Source organism: Eulemur rufifrons, chromosome 14 (genome assembly GCF_041146395.1).
Source record: "Eulemur rufifrons isolate Redbay chromosome 14, OSU_ERuf_1, whole genome shotgun sequence".
NCBI classification, from domain to species: domain Eukaryota; kingdom Metazoa; phylum Chordata; class Mammalia; order Primates; family Lemuridae; genus Eulemur; species Eulemur rufifrons.
The window spans coordinates 17,927,497-17,947,184 of record NC_090996.1 but is presented as its reverse complement, the minus strand read 5'-3'; the positions used below and the strand labels follow the sequence as shown (position 1 = coordinate 17,947,184).

Here is a 19,688-nt window from a genome sequence, read left to right as displayed (position 1 = left end):
GCTATAATACAGACAGTCCCCGACTTACAATCCTCAATTTACAATTTCTTGACTTTATGATGGTGTGAAAACCATCCGCGTTCAGTGCAAACTGCCTCGTGTCTACACCCGCCCGAGGGTCAGAGGCTTTGCTCAAGCCCTCCCCACCCTTTCCAGGTCAAGTGTCAGCTGAAAGGCCATCACCACGCCCAAGCTAATGCAGGGCGGGCTGGCGAGTAAGCGAAGCCCCTCCGGAGCCACCGTGGCACAGCTTCCCGCTGGTGTCCTCTGAGGACTTCCCGGGGCAGCAGGACAGGCGCCAACTGTGCCCTGAGCTCAGGCCCTGCCCCTCTGACGTCACTTCTAATAGCCAGCTCCCTTTTCAATGGCATGGCCTCTCAGTGGGAGCCGGACCCCAAGCGGGTGGTCGAGGGTGGGAAGCCCTGAAGGCCCCAGTGCCCGGGTGGACTGGAGGGTGGAGTCTGGCTTCACGGGTGGGGGAAAAAACGTGCCATTCAACAACCCCGGGCACCCCAGGCCTGCCCCAGACGAGGCCCACAGGTCAGGCAGGGGACAGGGAGTGGCTGCAGCTTCTGCCTTGTCCGTCCCCACCCGCCCCAGCCTGGGAGGACCAGGGAAGGCAGGGGCAGCCCTGCTCAGCCCCTTTCCGCTGGCCAGCTCTCCCCGACCCCAGCTCCAGCCCCCAATGGCCTCCTGTCCCTGCACTCTGGGGTGCGGCCTGCAGATGTGCCAGCCTCAGAGACAGAATTGAGTCCATTTTGGATATTCAGTCCTGAGGGAGACATGGCCTTTCGATCTGAGGAACTAAAGTCCAAAACGAGGGCCACAGGTCCCTTCCCAACCCCACAGACACGTGAGCTGCCTCCCCCGAAGCCACGTGGGAAAGAGGAGGAGAGAGGAAGGAGAAGGGAGACCTCTTGAGACCAGACAAATAGCCTCAGTAGGGAGTTTGACTAAACCACCATGGACAGCTATGCAGGTTGCTCACTGTGCAAGGAAGCAAAGGTGGCTGAAACCTTGTCCACTCGCCTGGCACAGCTGTACCAGCTGCTTGAAGAAAGAGGTGTCTTTTGAAATTTCCACAAAGCCTGTCTAAAGTTTGAAATTTAACTGAATATTTTATACAGAAGAAGCCCTTTTAAATCTGGAGAAAATGAGTTCTGCTTAACTAGAAATTTTTTTTAAATGTTGTTTTTCCTGCCATCAGTTTTTCAGTGCAAAATAAGAGCAGTTATAACAGGTACATTTTGTGCGCATCTGAGTCAAGCCAGAGTACAGAGTACCTTTTGCCAACCACCTTACACACCCACACACATACATGCACGTGAGTTATGTTCATGTAAAAAGCAACCTCGTCCAGCCCACCCCTTCCTCTCTGGAGGACAGAAACCATATGTCACCCATGCCTTGTTCCTACTTCTGGATCCAGCACCTGTCCCGGAGCAGAGCTTTAGGACTTGTCTAGTGACAAGACTGAAGGACTGATGCCTAAGAGATGCGTCCCTGAGCTCAGGGTGGGAGCACAAGGTCAGACATGCTTTGCCATCTGCAAAGGGAAGCCAGAGCCCTGTCCAGAGACACCCAGAGACCTCACACTCAAGGGACGGAGCCGAGTGCCAGGGCCTCCCCCAAGCACAGCCCCACCTGCGTCCCCTGCACACCCGATTCTGTGCAGACAGCTCTCAAATCCACTAGGGGAAGCAGAACCGACTAGGTACAGAGCCAGGCAAGTCTTGTAACTGCTGGGCCTCAATGTCCTTCCGGTTCAATGGGAACTGTGACAAAAGCCCTGTCTCCTTGAGCCATCAGAACGTGAAGTTTATGAATAACTGTGGTGAGCACAGAGGGGATTCCCAGGCCCCTAAAATCTGAAGAGCGCACAGTGGCCTTGGTGTCTTCAGTGTGGCCACAAGGTGGCAGAGCACTGGCACAGCACAAAGAAAGCAGGCTCTGAAGCCTGATTTGAAATCAGAGCCCAGCTTTGCCAGAGACTGGCTGTGTGGCCTTGGGCAAGTCACTTCCCCTCTCTGAGCCTCCACTGCCTCATGGACAAGCATTTGGGAATCCTAAGGGGGTAGGCGGGCGCCTGCTCGAGGCAGCCCAGGCTGGTACCCTCCCGCTCCCGGGGAAGGAAACCATCTCTGGAAATGCCACAGCACAGGTGGGTCATCAACACAATAAAAGCCCCCAGAGCTCCCTCCCCAGGCAGGCTTGGAGAGGGGAGACGAAGATGCCGTGTGAGTCCTTCTCCAGAGTCCGAATCGCTTTCACTCGCCGCCCTTCAGAGGCCGCAAGCAAGGTCGCTGAGACTCCAGAGCTTGGGGACCGACTCCGGCGCGGCACACGGGGGAGGGGAGGGCACGTGTGGGCAGCGCAGCCTCTGGACCTCAGGCTCTGCCTCTGCAAAATGGGGACTATGCCATGCTCAGGGGGCTCCGAGAATGACAACATATCTGTCACTGGCGTCAGCACCCCAGGACAGCTCCAGACACCAGCATGGGTCAGGGACAATGTTCTGCAGAGGCCACTGCCACCTGAGTGGGCCCAGCACACGGCTTGGGCTGAAACAGCCACAGACAGCCGGGGTCTCTAGGGACCAAGAGACCCACCAGGTGTGTGCGCCTTAGTGGCAGAGCCCGGTCACACAGGTAACCTGACCTTATCCCCACCGAAAGAGGTGTGTGGATGAGCACGTGTATAAATACAAGGAAAGGTCTGGAAGGCCACCCAAAGAGATGCTATTAAATGACTAAGGGAGAGTCTTCTTTTCTTTTTTTTTATCTACAAAGATGTATTATTTCTTTAATAAAAAGAAGGAAAAGAAAAACCAAGCTTATTTTTAAAAGAAAATCGGTCGCCACGATGCCTGCGTCAGGCCTGTGGAGCTCCTGGATGATTCATTTAAATAATTTTCCAACCCAGCGCCTGGTCCCTGACCCTGACCCTGACCCAGCGGAAGCTCCCTGGGGGCTCCGAGCCAGGTTCCGACTGGCACCACCGGGGGCTCTCGGCGCACCCAGGAGGCCACCAAACCCCTGCCCACCATCCACCCGATCAACCCCGCCACCTCCAAGCGCCTGGCCGGTTAATTAACCAGGCTTTTCAAAGCTGTTTCCAAATGGAATTCAAATGACACAGACAGGAAGGAGCAGGGAAGGGAGTCCTTGAGCTGAAGAAATGCTCGGCTGAAGAGCCTCTCACTTAAGTGCTTCTCCCCAAGGAGCCCTGAGAGGCTCGGCCAAGGCGCTCCGAGCAGACACCAAGGACGTGGCTTCATTATGTAGAACATTAGTCAGAAGACACCTCAGTGTGACGCCAGGCGTCTTCCTGTGAGGAAAACTCTATTTGGATAAATCTTAAAAATCCTCACCCACTCAGCATCAGTGGGGCTCCTGCTCTGAGCCAAGCCCTACGCCGAGCGCTGGGGACACACACAGCCCCTGCCTTCGAGTCCTCATGTTGGGGGGCGACACCACGGCACCGGTGACAAGAGGGGCCGAGGGTGCTGTGGGGGGGGCGGGGCAGGGGCGCTCCAGGAGCATCACAGAGGACAGAGAGGCAGGGGCGGCCCCTGGGGAGGGGGGTGGGCCCGCAGCCAGGTCAGTCTGAGGAGCCACAGAGACCTCGGCTGCCCCCCGGCTGGGCGTGGAGATGAGCCCAGCTGGCCACACGGCGTCCGCCCACGCGCTGGACGGGCAGGGTACGCTCGTCACCGCTGCCTCGGTGCTCAGCCACTCGGAAAGGGTGTCGCCTGAGGAACCAGGCTGCTGCCCGTGAAGGGGAAGGAGCACTCCTGGGACTTCGTCCTCGCTCTTCTAGGCTGGCACGACGAGCCTCCCCGAGCCTGGCACTTTTCCATGACTAGGGAGACAGAAGTCCCCATTTACACCTGTTGTCCCAGAATTATTACTAATAGTGTCTCTTGTCACTCAACAGGTCCTGGCTTGGGAGGGAAAATTACAGTCGTGCTACCCGTGACCACATCAAAGCTTCTTGGCCACCTTCAATGTCTCCCGTCAGCTGCCACCGGCTTATGCCAGTCTTGAAGACACTGTCACACCTCTGCCCCTTCTCCCCTCCAGAGGAAGCCCTCGCCACCTCACCCACTTGCCTGCTGGTGAGCTCCTCCTCACGTGCTCTGGGGACCGGCCCAGATGACTGTCACCTGCAGTGACACCTTCCCTGATCTTCAGCCCCACCTATTCCTTCTAGAATCCTCCCCAACCCCCACCGCCATCACAGTACTTAGCAATCATTCTGCACAGTCGGTTTGCCCTTCTCCCCGCTGGTCTGTGCAGTCCTGGGGGGGGGGGGGGGAGACACAGGTGGTATCTTATTAGTCTCCCAGCCCTCCACCTGCAGCCCTGCACGCGGCTTGCAGGAGAATCCGACAAATGACGTTTATTAAATTAATGCACAGCCATCAATCATGGTTCTTCCACCAAGGCCCAAAGAGCCAGCTGGAACTGTCAGCTCCCTTCCTCTCCTGGTCTCAGCTGTCCTGCAGAGGTGTCACACTGGCCTGCAGGGGCACCGGCAAAGGATGTGGCCCAGAAGTGAGCAGGAAGCCTGGCGAGGCCCTGCCACTAGGCAGTAAGAGCTCTGATCTCCAAGATCCACAAACCAGGGGGGAATGTGGTCAAATGGACCCAATGCAGCCTCACTGCACGGCATTTTGCAACCACGTGGGTAACATTTATCCTTCTTTAGAACAGAAATCAGGCCCCAGCAAGATCCATCACAAGCCTCAAACACATTTGCCCAGCAAGTTCCCGTGTGGAAATTTAACCTACAGAATCAATCAGACGGGCACGAAGATTTCTATACAAGGATGCTCACAGCGGCATCACTTGTAATGAAAAAAAAAAAAACTGTAAACACATGATGGTATATCCATATGATGAAATACCACCTGCCGGTAAAAATCGTGTTTTTGTAGAATATTCAGTAACATGAGAAAATGGTCACAACATGTTAAGTAAATAAACAGGAGTCTACAAAACAGCAGGAGCTCAATTTTACCAAAAAAAACGAGAAGAAAAAGCCAAAGCCATACATATTTGCTCACACAGGGAAATGTGGAAAGAAAACATACCGAAATATTAGCAATGGTTTTTCTCTGGGTACTGGAATTCGATGACTTTATGTTTTAGAGTTTTCCAAATATTTTGCTTACTCCACAACAAACATTTCGTCAAGAGAAAAATTAAGTGCCATTAAAAAAAGAATTCAAGCATGGCCTGAGGCCAATGGTAGGCAGTGGAGGAAAATGCTGGAAATCCTGAAGATAAAGTTTCATCAGGTCTCTTCCCCAAGCCAGGGGGGCTGTGCCCTGGGATGTGAATGACAGAAACCAGAAAAGCAGGCCACGGCCCCCTGAATGGAGACAGGACGGCCTCCTCACACTCGAGCCCCTGCCTGAGACTGCCCCAAGGCGCACACTTGGCCATCTCTGTCTGTCCTCTCTCCGTCCCCTTCCCCAGGGCGCAAAGACATTTTCCGGATTTGTCTAGGGCCTGAGAACTCATCCACATCCGCCCACAGTCCCTAAAGCCTGCCCTGTGCCAGGCCCCATGTGGGGACTGCAGTTGTACCTGCAGGACCAGATCAGGGACCTGCCTGCCTGTCTCCAGGACGGCCACGCCCACCAGCCCTGGAACAGAAATACCCCAGCCCAGCCCACCTTGCTGTGTGGCCTTCCCTCTACTCTCCAGAAACCAGCTTGTGCTCTGTCATCTGGGGCTCACAAGCGACAAACAAACCCCATTCCCGCACCCTCTCTCCAGGCATATAAAAAGCGCTTTTACCATATGAAGCAGTGACAGCAGCCCTGGCCTTCCCTAGCAGGCAGGTAAGGTGTATTTATAGCCTGGGGATAATCGGATGTTAATTCCTTTCTGCAGAAGAGCAACTGGCGTTTCCATTCCCTCCTTTCTGAACTCTGCAGTGAGGCCGGCCACAGCGGGGAGGCTGTGACTGACACGGAGCAAGGGAACTGTGTGTGCACACACACACAAGCACACACACACCTCAAACCACCACAACCCCCAAGTGATTCTTACAAAGCCTCAGAGCTAGAAGTCATGTGCCCACCGCTCCCTTCTTCCCCAGTTCTACCAACAAGCCAATCCATGTTCACCCTCCTGCTTCCTGGACAACCCCACTGTCACTGCCAGAAGAGCAAATCTCTTCCTGCCAGGTGTTGTATTCCCTGCAAGAATCTACCCTGGTCCTGCCTGTCCAGTTGTTGTGACAAGGAGAGCGGAAGGAGCTGTTGATTCATTCTTCTGAAAAATTCGAGGACAAGTGCTGTTTCCACACATGAATGGCTGCGCAAGGTCCCAGCTCTCAGACCCCCCTAGAGCAGAGTCCCTCGCAGAGCCACGCCCTCTCTCCCACCCTCCTACCTCTACTCTCAGCCAGGCAATCCATCAAGAGACCCCTACCTCCCTGCTGTCCTCCAGCAAAACCTCAGTCCACAGAGGGACAATTCCTGGCTGGGCATCTTGGGAAGGGACCTTGGGAGGCAGGGCCCACGCGCCACACCACACTGAGGAGCAGGGAGGTAGACACCACAGGGCCCGTGGGAGTCGGGGGGCTTGGACTCCCCGCCTCCCTCCACCACCAGGTCAACTGTCAGGGGGACTCCCCCTCTGAGTCTGAGAAATGGGGAGCCCGTTCCTAACATGGCTTAAAGAAGGTACCATGTAGAAAACGGTGGAGGATGGCCAGACCGACACGAGTCAGTCCCCCTCTGATGTGTTCTTCCAAGGCCCAAACCCCGGCCTTGACGCCGTCCCCTCACTGCCCCACTCCCCCGCTAGGAAGGTCGCCCTCACCAGGGCGCTGGCCTCGGGCGGCTCTGCGTGGAAGGAAGCTCCCTAACCAGCATGTATATAACAACAACATAAGCATTTTATTTTCCATTAAGCTTCTTAGTTTCTTAGTATCACAATGGAATGATGAGAAAACAAGAACCAAAACATGAGTCTTTGCAAATCTCTGACAAAGAGCAGAGACTTGAAGGCAATCGGGGCGGGGGAGACTTGACGGAAGTGCCAAAATAGTCTGACGTCACGTCTCTCCTTGGCTGGCTGCCGGGGCCAAGGAGGGTGGGGAGGTGGAATGGTGAGAAGGTGGCACTGCTGTGAGCTGTCCTTGGCGTTTCTGCCCCATGACTGATAGGCCCATGATCTGCACACATCACCCACGGGATTCCCTGGTGCCGCCCTGGTACCTGGCCACACGACCCTCCGCCTGCTCCAAACGCCCTGGCAATGCCAACCAGTGCTAAGACGGACCCTGAAGCCAGCACTGCTGGTGGCGGCGAGAGGGAAGTGGAGGGGCAGAGGCAGGCAACACCACTCAGGGCGTGAGAATCCAAGGAGTGTGACCGAGACTCCTGTGCTGGAGGGTGGAGGTGATGCAGGTGGCACCGGCAGAAGTTCGTGTCCCTCGGGCGGTGAGCAGGCCGGAGAGGCAAGCAGGGCCGGGCCTAGAGCTTCACGGTGCCAGGGGGCAGGCTGTCGTTGCAGAGTCTGTAGTAGCGCAGGTCGTTGACCAGCCTGTGCACATTCTGGGTGAACGAGGGCAGGTCCTGGAAGGCAGGGGCACAGCTGCAGCCCGGCCCCCCTCAGGCCCCCCTGTCCGCACCCAGCACCCCAAATCACCCACCCCCCAGACCCCACCAGAGTGTGCGCTGGAGCTATGGGAACATTTTCCAAAACTCCAAAGTGCTACTCATTCTTGCACTGTGTGTCAGCAGGGCTGTGCAAGGCACTGCGGGAGGAAGAGAGTACTAGCAAACACCTCCCTGGGCTGGCCTGTGCCACACACTGTCGCAAGCAATTAAAAGATGTGAGCTCGCCGAGTCCTCACTACAGCCCTCCGATACAGGTCCTATCAGAACCACTGCTGTAAGGGCGAAGAAACGGAAGCACAGAGAGATGAAGAAACCTGCGCCAGGTTGCGCAGACGGGAGGGGCAGGGGTGTCCAGACTGGAATCAGCACGCTTGCTCCCGTGTCTGGGACCTCAGACTGGCGTGGCTGCAGATACGGACAATCGAGGTGACACACTTGCTCCCAGTGATGTCTGCAGAATCCTTCCCCCAACGGCGCTCCAGGAAGCCCCTGCCACTCAGCGGTGACACGGCACCCATGCCACCTACACCTGTGCTGCCGGGAACAGCGTGGACTACGGAAAGCACCCAGGCTGTGGCATGAGAGGCCCGAACAGACTGACCCTGAACTACCACATACCACCACGAGACTGTCCTTCTTTAGGGTGGGATTGCCGAGTTCCAACTGCCTAAATCCACGTGAGGAGCAAAATAAAATGTACACCGAGCCCTGTCGGAGCGAGCGGGTGCCCTGCCCTGGCTGGTGGTGCTCAGGTGGTGCCTTCCTAAACCCAAGTGGCAGGACCGGGTACGGGGCACAGCTGAAGGCACTGCCGGCTCTCCGCCACCCAACCCCACACTCTGCCTGGCCGGCCTCCACTCTGCTTTCAGAATTCCACTTGAAGGCTGCTCAAACAGTCCTACTCCCTGGCCCTGGTGGCAAGGCCGGCACTGCTGCCCCAAGCTCTCTCAGCGCCGCGTCCAGCGAGCTTTGGGGAGTGTGTGCAGGCCCTGGAGCCAGAACGCCATGTCTGAATCCGCTTCCTGGCTCTACCACTTCCAAGTTCTGTAACTGCCAGCTCACTGCTGACCTCCTGAGCCCAGGTCAGCTGTGAAATGGGCTAACAGTGCCGTGCTGCAGAGGCTGCTGGGAGGCTTAAACACTCCAGGGCACGTGAAGCGCTTGGCACGGTGTCGTCCGCAGAGGGCGCCTGTCTTCACTGCAGACCCGGTGAAGGCAGGGACTCGTGCCCCAGCACCTGGCATCGGGCTCAAGGGACAGCCAGCTTCAAATACACAGTGAATGAACGAGCAGAAGGTGGTGATTCCTATTTCATCCTCCAAAAAACCAAACAAGGGATATCTCTCTAATCGGTGGTTCCCAAATGCCAAACCAGAATCTCCTCGGTAGAACACACGAGTCTGTTTCTCTATTTTTAATGCACCCCCCAGGTGTCTCTGACATATAATTGAATTTTGAAACCACTGCTTTAAATTAAAAAATTGACTGATACTGACATCATCACAAACTGATCATTAAATATTAGGATCTGGCCTCTAGGAAGAGGGAAAAAAACACCTTGTGGCTGAAGTGAACCTGAAGAAGCTTAGAAGAGAACAAGATAGATCTCAAGGAGAGGAAGATTTCAAGACAAAGGAAAACAGGACTTGAATCTAAGAAAATACTATCCTGGCACGTATCACAAATGAGAAAAGCAGCAAAGTTTGCTCCAGCAAGAGCAATACGTAAATCTGAACACTAAAGCGGACCGGTGGACAGACCAGCACAAGGGTCACGTCAAGAACGCCAAGAGGACGTGGGAGAAAGCGAGGATGGACGCCTGCCCTAAACGTCACCCAGTGTCAGGGGGTGAAAGAGGAAAGTTACTTATTCTGTAGGAAAAGACCCAAGAAGAGCCTATCCCCAAGAAGCAGCGATGCAGACACCTGAAACAGGAAGAGGAGGGCGGGTGAGCTCCCAGGAAGGAGGCCCAGGATGGGGAAGCTGGGCACCGTGGGCCCCAACACACCAGCAAAGATGGCTTCGTGTACATCCAGCAACAGCTGCACCCCAGCCCCTGCCAGGTGCTACACAGGCTGGGACGGCCCACCTGACCTTCCCGGGCAGGCAGCAGTGGGACAAGAGGGTGTGTTATGAGGGCTCCAGGATGTGGCAGCAGGTCAGCCCAAGCTCAGCCAGGGTCAGTCTGGGAAGAGCCCAGGGCATCCCAGGAACCTAGGTCCCATTTCCAACCCTGGAGACACAAAGGTGCAGCTCCCAAGCCCCAGCCACCTCAGCCCGTCTACAAATCTGGGCAGAGTGACAAGTGTGGCTCCTACCACACTTTAGCACCAGCCCCAGGGTTCATCACCCATGAGGAAACGGCAGGGCCCTGATGTGCTCTGACTGGGGGTGGGGGCGGGGGGTGGTAAATTCAAAGATACCCAGACAAACCGGATGGACTGCTCAGGCCAGGGACTGGGAAAAAGCGTGTGCCCCTCAATCCAGCCAAGCACTGAGTCATCCAGGCACTGCTCAAGATGTTACCAAGCTGCAGCATGGGTACACACCATGCCCAGAGGCCCTGATGTGCCCCCGAGGCAGCCTGCCCCCTCCTCAGTGAACAGGCGCCAGGCTTGAGATCCCACGCTGCCCCCCTTTTAGCCTGGCCTCTTTCTCTCCTCACCCGATCCATCTTGAAATTCCGCCCCAGCACATTCTTCTGGTTGGCATCCACACCATCACAGCTGGTCAGGAACTCTGGGAGGAAGGCCGCGAAGAAGCCATCAAAGTCGACAGAGGCCATGTTGTAAATGGCAATGCCAATCTCCTCTTGCAGAAGGTCGTGGGACTTGTGAACCAGAACCTGGAGCAGCACATTCACAAACTGGAACAGCATGGTGGTCCGGAAGATCTTCTGCAGGTGAGAGACCGGGTGAGAGGCTGGCCGTGAGGGCTCGCTCAGGCCCCTGGGGTCCCACCCTCCTTCCTGCCATGGTTTCTAGCAATTGGCCTGAGGGGGTGGGCTTAGTCCATGAGGCCCCTCATGAAGGAATCTTTCCAAGAGAGAAGGGCGCTTACCTTGTGGTATAGCTTCTGCTTGGTGTTGAGAGTCTCCAAGTAGAAGAGATTTTGTTTAAAAAGGTGGATGTCAGGCTGGAGAAAGGACTGCCCAAAAGCCTAGGAAATAAGACCACCATTTTATAAACAGCATTAAACTCCTCCAGACCATGCCCTTCTGTGACATCCACCCTGTGCCAGGAGAACGGATATGCCATGAGTGAGTGGCTCCTTATACCGACAGCTGGGGCAAAGGACGCACTATCTCAAACCTTCTGAATCTGCTCAGCCCTCTGGAAGGCTCCTCGCAAGTCTTAGCTCCTGAGTGTTCCCCTCTGAGCCTCACTTACTTTGGTCTCATCTTGCACCTTTTGTAACAAACCTCTGGAAGTCCTTCACAGGACCTGTCTTTGCAGCTCACGGCTCTAGTCAAATCCCTCAGCAATCTCAGCAGACACCAAGGCCTGCCTGCCTCCCCTCAGGCCAGCCAATCCCCTGCTCGAATCTCACGTCTCATAAGCCACAAATCCTTAGAGGCTCCTCCACACCCGGCTGCCTCTGCCTTGGGGTTAAGCAATGGCAAATTTTAAACAGCTTTGGAATTTCTGGGTATAGAAGTTACTAGTTCAGAAGCAAAAAGAAACACATCCCCCAAAACACAAAGCACCCTGCTCCAAAAGAAAGTGACCCCAGGGGGAGTGGGGGAGGCCAGTGGTCTGCAGGACCCCTCCCTAGAACAAGGGGTGACTGCTTTGTCATCCTGTCCCTGGGCCTCTAAGCTACCAGAAGGGGATCCTGTAATCTCTGCTACAGTGATAAGATCTCCATGATGACCAACAGGTTCCATTTATTTATTATTTAAACTTGGGTTTACTGAGGTATAACACAAAACTTTTGAGGTTTGTCACTGCATGAATTCTGAACACCACACAGCGTGCCACCCGGCACAATCAAGACACAGAACCTTTCCCTCCCCTCAAGACGTTCCCTCACACCCGCTTTGTAGCAACTAGGCAAGCGCCACTCATCCCCCGTCCCCATAGTTTTGCCTTTTCCAGAATGTCACATAATGGAATGGAATCATGTAGTATGCAGCCTTGTGGACCTGGCTTCTGTCACCTAGCATAACATATATGAATCATCCAAGCTGCTGTCTGTACCAGTAACATGTTCCTTTTTGTTGCGGATAGTCCTCCGTTACATGCATGCACCAGTTTGTCTATCATTCAGCTGGTGGATATTGGATTGCTTCCCGTTCTTGGCAATTATGAAAAAGCTATATAAACATCTGTGTACAGGCTGTGTGCACATATGCTTTCATTTATCTCAGGGAAAGTACTTAGCCAGTAGGCTGGCTAAGTAATACAGTAACTACATATTTAACTTTATAAGAAACTGCCAAACTGTGCAACTACTTTCCACAGTGCCTTTTATCAGCCCTGAGTGGGGGACCAGGCATCAGGCTGCCAAAAAAGTCTTAAAAGCAAGGATGGAGCACAAGAGGGAGACAGGAGGGGAGCAAACATGAAAACTGCAAACCCAAGCCCTGGGTGGGGTGTTGGAGATGGAAGGACCAAGATGGCGCGTGTACACGCACCCACATGTATGTTGTACGTTGGTGGGGAACTGAAGGGAGGGAGCGTAGAAATCCTTCTGGTTTCTCCATGAGGAAAAACAGCCACGGAAAAAACAAAAAGAGAGCCCTCTACTTAGACTGGGACTTAGAATGACAAAGTTACACACCTGAGTGCAGAACACAGGACGGCGCCTGGAAGCAGCCCCAAACCAGCCTGGCTGTCCTGGCAAGGGGACACCATCCCAAGTCTTCCACAGCAACGTGTGCTTCGCCCCCGGACAGCTCACTCTTACCGGATATGCTCACTCTTATCAGATACAAGTCACACTTGATCTGAGAGTGAGTATAACTCCTACTCCGTTAATTTCCTAAGGAGGGCCCCAAGTGACTCTGATACAGTCTCTTTACACATGGGGAAACAATGCTATGATGTAAAAAGGGGACTGACATTTATCAAGCACCTAAAAGTGACACGTACTTTGCATATGTTATCTTATTTAACCCGCAACAAACTCATGAAACAGGCAGCATCAGCCCCACTTTACAGACGAAGAGACTGAATGAGGCGCTAAGAAACTAACTTCATAGATACTAAGAGGTATAGCTGAGCTTCAGATCCAAGACTTCAAAGACAGTACTTGTTCCAGTGGCCGGGTCAGAGGAAGTGGGACCATATGCCAGAGAAGCAAACTAAGGGACGGACAGGCCAACGGACGCAGGGAATGAAGCTCGTCTGTTCTCGGAACACACGGCAGCCTCGCCAGCTCTTCCATGTTACCTGCATGATGGCACTGAACTGGGGCTCGTTCTCCATCTGCTCCTCAGCAATCCCCCTCTGGACGCTGGCCAAGACAGTGGACTTGAAGAAGTACCTCCAGTTGTGATGCAGCGTCCGGAAGAGGAGCTCAAACAGCTCAGCTTTCACATCAGGGGAGGGACGCTGTGGAGACACACACAGCTCAAACCTGCAGCCTGGGGAGGCACTCACGGCTTGGGCCCAGAGCAACAAAGAAGCCTAAGAGGTCCCTGGTAACAGCAAGCAGGGTGTCAGCAGTCCACCTACATTCCCGTCACTTCCTGTGCAGAAAGCATCAAGTCCCCAAGGGGGTCGGCAGTTTACAAGAGTACTTTGGCAGAGACATGGCCCCCGTTTGAGACAGAATGCATGGGTCAGGGCCAAGGGCCCCCTTTTCTGATGGAGACACTCAGCTTTTTACACTAGGAAAAAAAGCTACTAAGTGGATGAACAATTAAGAATATGGATTTTCCATTCGGAAAGCAGCTGGTTTTTGATCCGTCATATCTTCTTGGTGGTTCCTTTTCCCAGGATAAATGATGCTGTCCTGAGGCTGAGGACAAATACCATGCCTTAAAAGCAGTTCTGCTCTCTAAGGAAAAAACGAAGGTTTGAAGAGCACTTAGGAACCGCAGACAGAAGCCTGGTGGAGGCAGTGCGCTGTGCTAAGTGCCCTCCGGGCCTGTCCCCTCCTGCTGGCAGCCAGGACTCTCAGAGTAGGCGAGGAGAAAGGGGCAGGCTCAGCAGTATTTTCTAACTTAATCAAAAACCTCCAAATCACTGGAGAGTATGCAGGTCACATTAGTCCAGATGTCTCCACAGAATTCAAAATTATAAGGCCCAGATATATTTAATTCAGTCTTGATTAAAAATTAAATTGATACCAGAGGTCACAAGCTTCCTCTGCAGGAAGCCTTGCAGGGCCCAAGTGTGTTTCGTGACTCAAAGCAACTGGACTTGTCTTAGTCTTAGTCTGGACAGTCAAAAAGATTAGCTCTTATTTACATAATTATTACCATAAAATTTAAATTAAATCTATACTTACTCTGGATCTTGTCGTGCTGAGTGCCTGTCTCTTTTCTAAGAAGGACAAAGAGCTTTCCTATAACACTGAAAGGTTTATTTGAATGGTTCTGAGAACGTGCCTTGTATCCTTGGGACTATGAATATATTTCATAGGAAAGTACATTTCTTACAATATTTGCTGCAGAAAACCACATATTCACTTCAAGTTACGAATTATTTGCCATAGGAAACTGATCTTACTAACCAACCTTGTGATGATTAACTTGCTATGCTTACACTAGACTAGTTCTAATGAACTCAACCGATATAAAAAGACTGAACCAAGCTAAAGGCATTCTTTTTTGGAAAAAACTATTTTACAAGAATATTAAAATAACTAAAAAGGAACCTTAAAACACAATGCATTTGCCTTGATATTTCACTCCCTCCCCAGTGTCGAGATGGGAGGCAGCACGGGGACCACCCTAGTCCCTCCTACCTCAGCAATGATGGGGTACACCTGCTCCATGCACAGGGAGATGATGCTGGGGAGGAAGGGCTTGAACACCTGGCCGGGCTCCTGGACCACCACCTGCAGGATCTTCAGGAACTTCTCCACCACCCGGCAGCCAGTGCTGCCCTCGTGGAGGATGCTCTCAGCCAACTGCTCTCTACAGACAAGAGAAAACCACATAATAACCAAAGAAATGTTTCCTTGGGGAACCAGCATGAAAACCGATGCTTGCGGCAAGTGAAAAAAAGGAGCAAAAAGTCCCACGCTTTGTACCCAGGCCCCACTACTTCTCACTTGAATCTGAAAACCAGGGACAGCAGGTCTGTGGTTACCTGGTAAACATATTGAGGAAAGTCTGTATGATCTGCTCAGTGAAAGGCACGCCCATCTGTACTCTAAGGCCTCGAAACAGAGTGAGGAAGAAGCTCAGCATCTCATCAGTCACATCTGAATGGAGGGACCAAGCAAATGGTCAAAGGAATGCACACAGGGATAAACAGAAGCCCTTGGCTGGATCGACTCTCTTCTGCAGTCTGCACCATCATCTCTCTCTAAGGCTTCCTGCTGGAAAAATTTCCCAACACCATCACAGCCAATGATGGGAAGTGGAAAATGATTAAGGACATGCTGAGAAAGTAGTTCTAGTCCAGGACCCTCTGCCTGATGGCTCACTATAGCAAATGAAGGTCACAGATTCCCTAATTGCCCAACATCTACCAATGGTCAGAGTTTTCGCTGCAGATGGATAATTTTGTGCTCACACTGATAGAACTGTTGAACTGGGCCAACACCTGAGTGCTTGAGCCATTTCTGTGTCCAGTAATTCCTGCAGTTGGGTCAGGGGTTAAGTGGCTAAAAGTGGATAATGAAGGTGTATTTAGGTTGCATGGCCCTGGTCCATCACATGAATTAACTGCAGAAAATATTGGTTACATTTAGTGCAGTTTCAAGTCTAGATCTCAACAATCATCTTGTACAATACGTTTTGGCTCTAACCGCACACAATCTGCTTGCAAGAGGCAATCAATGAATACTTGCTGACTAAGAAGTGCCTGATATTTCTCTTGTAAGGCTGATGAGACTACTATAAATGCTCTCCTAAGAGCTGGGCAAGTACATCCACAGAGCTAGAGAGAGCCTCTATAGTGACAGCGAGGGGAACCATCTCAGCAAAACGCACCTTGCCACATAACAGTACCACTAATCTGAAAAAGTCCTTTTGCTTCTCTTGTACAATGCCCCCGTTACTCCCCCATCCATTTCAGTTAAACGAGGCAGGAGGCCTCAAGTGCCTCAGTGACACATGACACAGGTGCCAAGGCCTGTACTGAGGGCTCTGCTCACTTTTCCATGGGGCATTGGTCTCAGACCCTACGAATAGACATCGCTGCCCTCTGCCTTCAGCATCGGGTTTTCCTTGGCTGAGAAAGCCCAGGCCTGCCCTGCCCAACTCGGTGTGCCCGACAGACGTAAGCCGTTGTTCTGGCTCTCGTAGTACCACCCACCAGTGAGGCCGCAGGGCTAGCTCCTACCTGACTGGTGGATGAAAGCTGGAAAGAGGGCCAGGGAGACCTGAACGGATTCCTGCAGCGACTGGTAGCAGATCTGTCGGGACTTGGTGGACTCCCCAGAGATATTCTCCACGATATCGTCTAAGACACTAAGTGTCTGGTGGATAATCACTTTGGCTGCAAATCAAGGTTAAGTTGCAGGTTATGACTCGTCCGAGGATAAAGCCCAGTAAGAGGGAGTAAAGCACAAGGCGAGGGGAAGACACTTGCGAAGGCATCCGAAGTCTTGCTAAAGGAATGTTCCTGATCACGTTCCACATTCTTCAGTCTGTATCCCTCTCTCTTTTCATTTTTATTTTTATTTTTTTTTTTTTATTTTTTTTTTTTTTTGAGACAGAGTCTCATTCTGTTGCCCAGGCTAGAGTGAGTGCCGTGGCGTCAGCCTAGCTCACAGCAACCTCAAACTCCTGGGCTCAAGCGATCCTCCTGTCTCAGCCTCCCGAGTAGCTGGGACTACAGGCATGCACCACCATGCCCGGCTAATTTTTTCTATATATATTTTTAGCTGTCCATATAATTTCTTTCTATTTTTAGTAGAGATGGGGTCTCGCTCTTGCTCAGGCTGGTCTCGAACTCCTGAGCTCAAACGATCCGCCCACCTCGGCCTCCCAGAGTGCTAGGATTACAGGCGTGAGCCACCGCGCCCGGCCTCTTTTCATTTTTGTTTTTGGTTTTTTTCCCATGTTACTGCCAGACTCCAGCTGCCTGCCTGCTCAGGTTTTTGTCTCAATTTTGCCTCTACCACAAGCAGTAAGTCCACAGAGAAGACAAGATACAATGTATCTCCAGGTGAGACGCCTTGTACTTACTCAAAACTAAAAGACAGTGAACAGACTGGTGACAAAAGTGTCACAAGGTCATTACCATAGCCAAGAATGGATACATGCAGATCAAATGTTCTCCTTCAAGGACAGATACTACTGTAGCCAGATAATCCACACAAACACCCTGTCATGCACATGTGATGGTGCTGGGTTCAGGAATAAATGCCCTGATCAATCTTTCGCCTATCAGACCTATAGCCTGATAACATGTGTAATTATTATTATTATTGGCGATAATAATTCTAACAATACCCTGATGTATGAGTTCACATCATGATTCCATATAGCACAAATAGAGGCAGTGGCCAGCGAACAGGCAGGAGGCCAGAGAACCCTCGATATGAGCCACAGATGATCACTAGATGGCTGTACACCGTAGCCAGGATCGGTGCACTGGGAGCAGCCAGCAGCCCCACCTTTGCAGGTGTACTGTAAGGATTTTAGAGACAAGGCTCAGAACAGTCCTAGCAATGCACCTGGCATGTAAGAAGCTGTCTTCATCCCCCAGCATGAGTGGGGTCATCCTTCCCCTGAGACAAGGAGCTTCCCACCGGCCTCCCCAAGGAGACCCCTATGGCTTGCCTGAGCCTGGCAATCTCAACTGACGACCCCAGAGGCTGAGCCAGAGCTGGGCTGAGAAAGTCACCCTCCACCCGGCAGCATTCTCTGGACCGTCCTGAACACAGTACTCGCCAGCCTCGATGGGGCTGGAGAAGCTTCCAGGGAAGGGTAAAGCAGAAAGGAGACATGCTTAGGAAGTGGACGGAATCAGGTTCAGACCCTAACTTTGCTAAATTCTGAGTCTTGGGTTCCTCACCTGAAAATGTGGACAGAGAGCATCACCTCACTCACAGGACTGAGGACGAAGGAAGACAATAGCTCATAACAGGACTGGTCCATGTCCATAGTGACGTTGGGAAGTGACGTTGAAAGACAAACCCACACTACTGATTAAGGGGCGACTCACAACTACAACAAGCACATGGACTTTTACCAAGCCAGGAAATCACACTTAGGACAGACATTTCCTCAAGAAAGCACAAGCCCCAAGAGAAGCAGTTTAGGAGAAAAAGTCAACAGAGTCAAGAGACCAAAATCTGACCTCTGATATTGAAGGAAACTGAAACACAAAACCAAGATTTGCAAAAATGTGCAAGTGAAAAATTGAAAGCACTCTAAGTATGTACTAATAGGAGGATGGGTAAACTGTGGTACGCTGCAGGGTAGGTGTGTTGGTCTGTTTTGTGTAAAGGAATCCCTGAGGCTGAGTAATTTATAAAGAAAAGAGGTTTATTTGGCTCACACTTGTGCAGGCTGTACAAGCAGCACGGCATCTGCTTCTCGTGAGGGCCTCAGGGAGCTTCCAGTTGTGGCAAACAGTGAAGGGGGAGGGGAGCAGGCGTGTCACATGGCCACTGAGGGAGTCAGAGAGGGAGGTGGTACCCAGCTCCTTTGAACCCAGCTCTGGTGTGAACTAATTATCGCAGCAAGGGCACCAGGGCATTCATGAGGGATGTGCCCCTATGCCCAAAACAACCTCCCACCAGGCCCCACCTCCAACACTGAGGATCAAATTTCAGCGTGAGATTTGGAGGGGCCAAACATCCAAACCATATAAGTGGGATACTATAAAGGTATTAAAAACCATGCTTTCTTCCAGAAAAATGGATGGCTTAAAAAAAAAATTTTCATTTTCCCAGTATGTAGAGGTGAACTGCTTTGTTTGCTTATACAAACACCTGAAATGGATCAACAATCTCCATAGGATTTATTTTATCTACAGAAGGCACCACCAAGAGTGTCTTCTGTGGATGTTTTTCTTAGGGCCCCAGCATTTTTTTTCATCTTAAATAAGAGAAGGGGCAGTGTGCATTCAGGAAATCTGTCCACCTGCTGTGCTGACTGAATTCCATAGACAAGCAGGATTCTGCCACCTTAGTCTGGCTTTCCTGCTTGGCAGCTGCGTGACTAGGGACAAAGGAATGCACCTCAGGAGCCTCAGGTGCAAATCTCATCTGCCACAGAGGAAGAACAATGCCTGCCCCACCTCCCTCCCTGTATTGTCCCTGCCTAGCGTCACTTACTGTCATCCAGTGGCATCTTTCTCTGTGGGGCAACAGCATTGGGTTTCAGGTTGCGATAGTCACGGGAGAGTGCGGAGATGAGGCTGGCATGATTGATGGAACGCACAGGCCACTGCTGCTCATTCTCTGGAAGGTTTGGCCACGGGAGCAGCAAGATGTTGGAGAGCGCTCGGCAGACCAACACCTGAGCCTAGGAGAGACCCCAAAGGCACCCATCAGAGGTCAAAGAGCAACAGAGAGCAGAGCAGCTGTGCCTAACACAGCCTTCAGCACCCACTGCACACTTTTGAGCTCAGGCCTCCAGGCTTTCCTATAACCTGGGCAGGGCCTTTGGTCCACCCTAAGGCAGCCTGGAGAAGAAAAAGAAATGAACAAAAACACCCTGTCTGGGTATAGCATAACCCAAGGCCAGTCTCAACAATCATTCCTGGTGCCCTCACTTCCCCTCTAACCTGGTAATGGAAGCATAGAGGAGAAATCACACTGTAGACACTGATCTAACATGTCCCTCAGCTGTTGCCTTCTGACACCCTCTGAGAAGCTACTTAGAACTGGGTTGTTAGGAGAATCTCAGTCCATGTGTCCTTAGCTCCAGGATGGAGTAACGCACTCAAATCCAGGTGCTCCTAAGTACCTG

The 19,688-nt window shown here is 52.3% G+C and overlaps 1 protein-coding gene across 2 annotated transcripts in view; it reads right to left on the bottom strand.

The window, feature by feature from the left end:
* Positions 1-6,925: 6,925 nt before the first annotated feature.
* Positions 6,926-19,688, bottom strand: part of XPO6 (exportin 6) — a 95,125-nt gene continuing 82,362 nt past the window's right edge. For both annotated transcript variants that reach the window (XM_069486774.1, XM_069486775.1), the window contains exons 17-24: positions 19,052-19,241; positions 16,105-16,260; positions 14,905-15,019; positions 14,558-14,729; positions 13,036-13,197; positions 10,703-10,801; positions 10,308-10,538; positions 6,926-7,597 (exon numbers count right to left, since the gene is read on the bottom strand). In XM_069486774.1, coding sequence (XP_069342875.1) covers positions 7,496-7,597; positions 10,308-10,538; positions 10,703-10,801; positions 13,036-13,197; positions 14,558-14,729; positions 14,905-15,019; positions 16,105-16,260; positions 19,052-19,241 — 1,227 coding nt within the window. In that variant the 3' untranslated portion in view covers positions 6,926-7,495. The remainder of the gene's footprint in view (positions 7,598-10,307; positions 10,539-10,702; positions 10,802-13,035; positions 13,198-14,557; positions 14,730-14,904; positions 15,020-16,104; positions 16,261-19,051; positions 19,242-19,688) is intronic.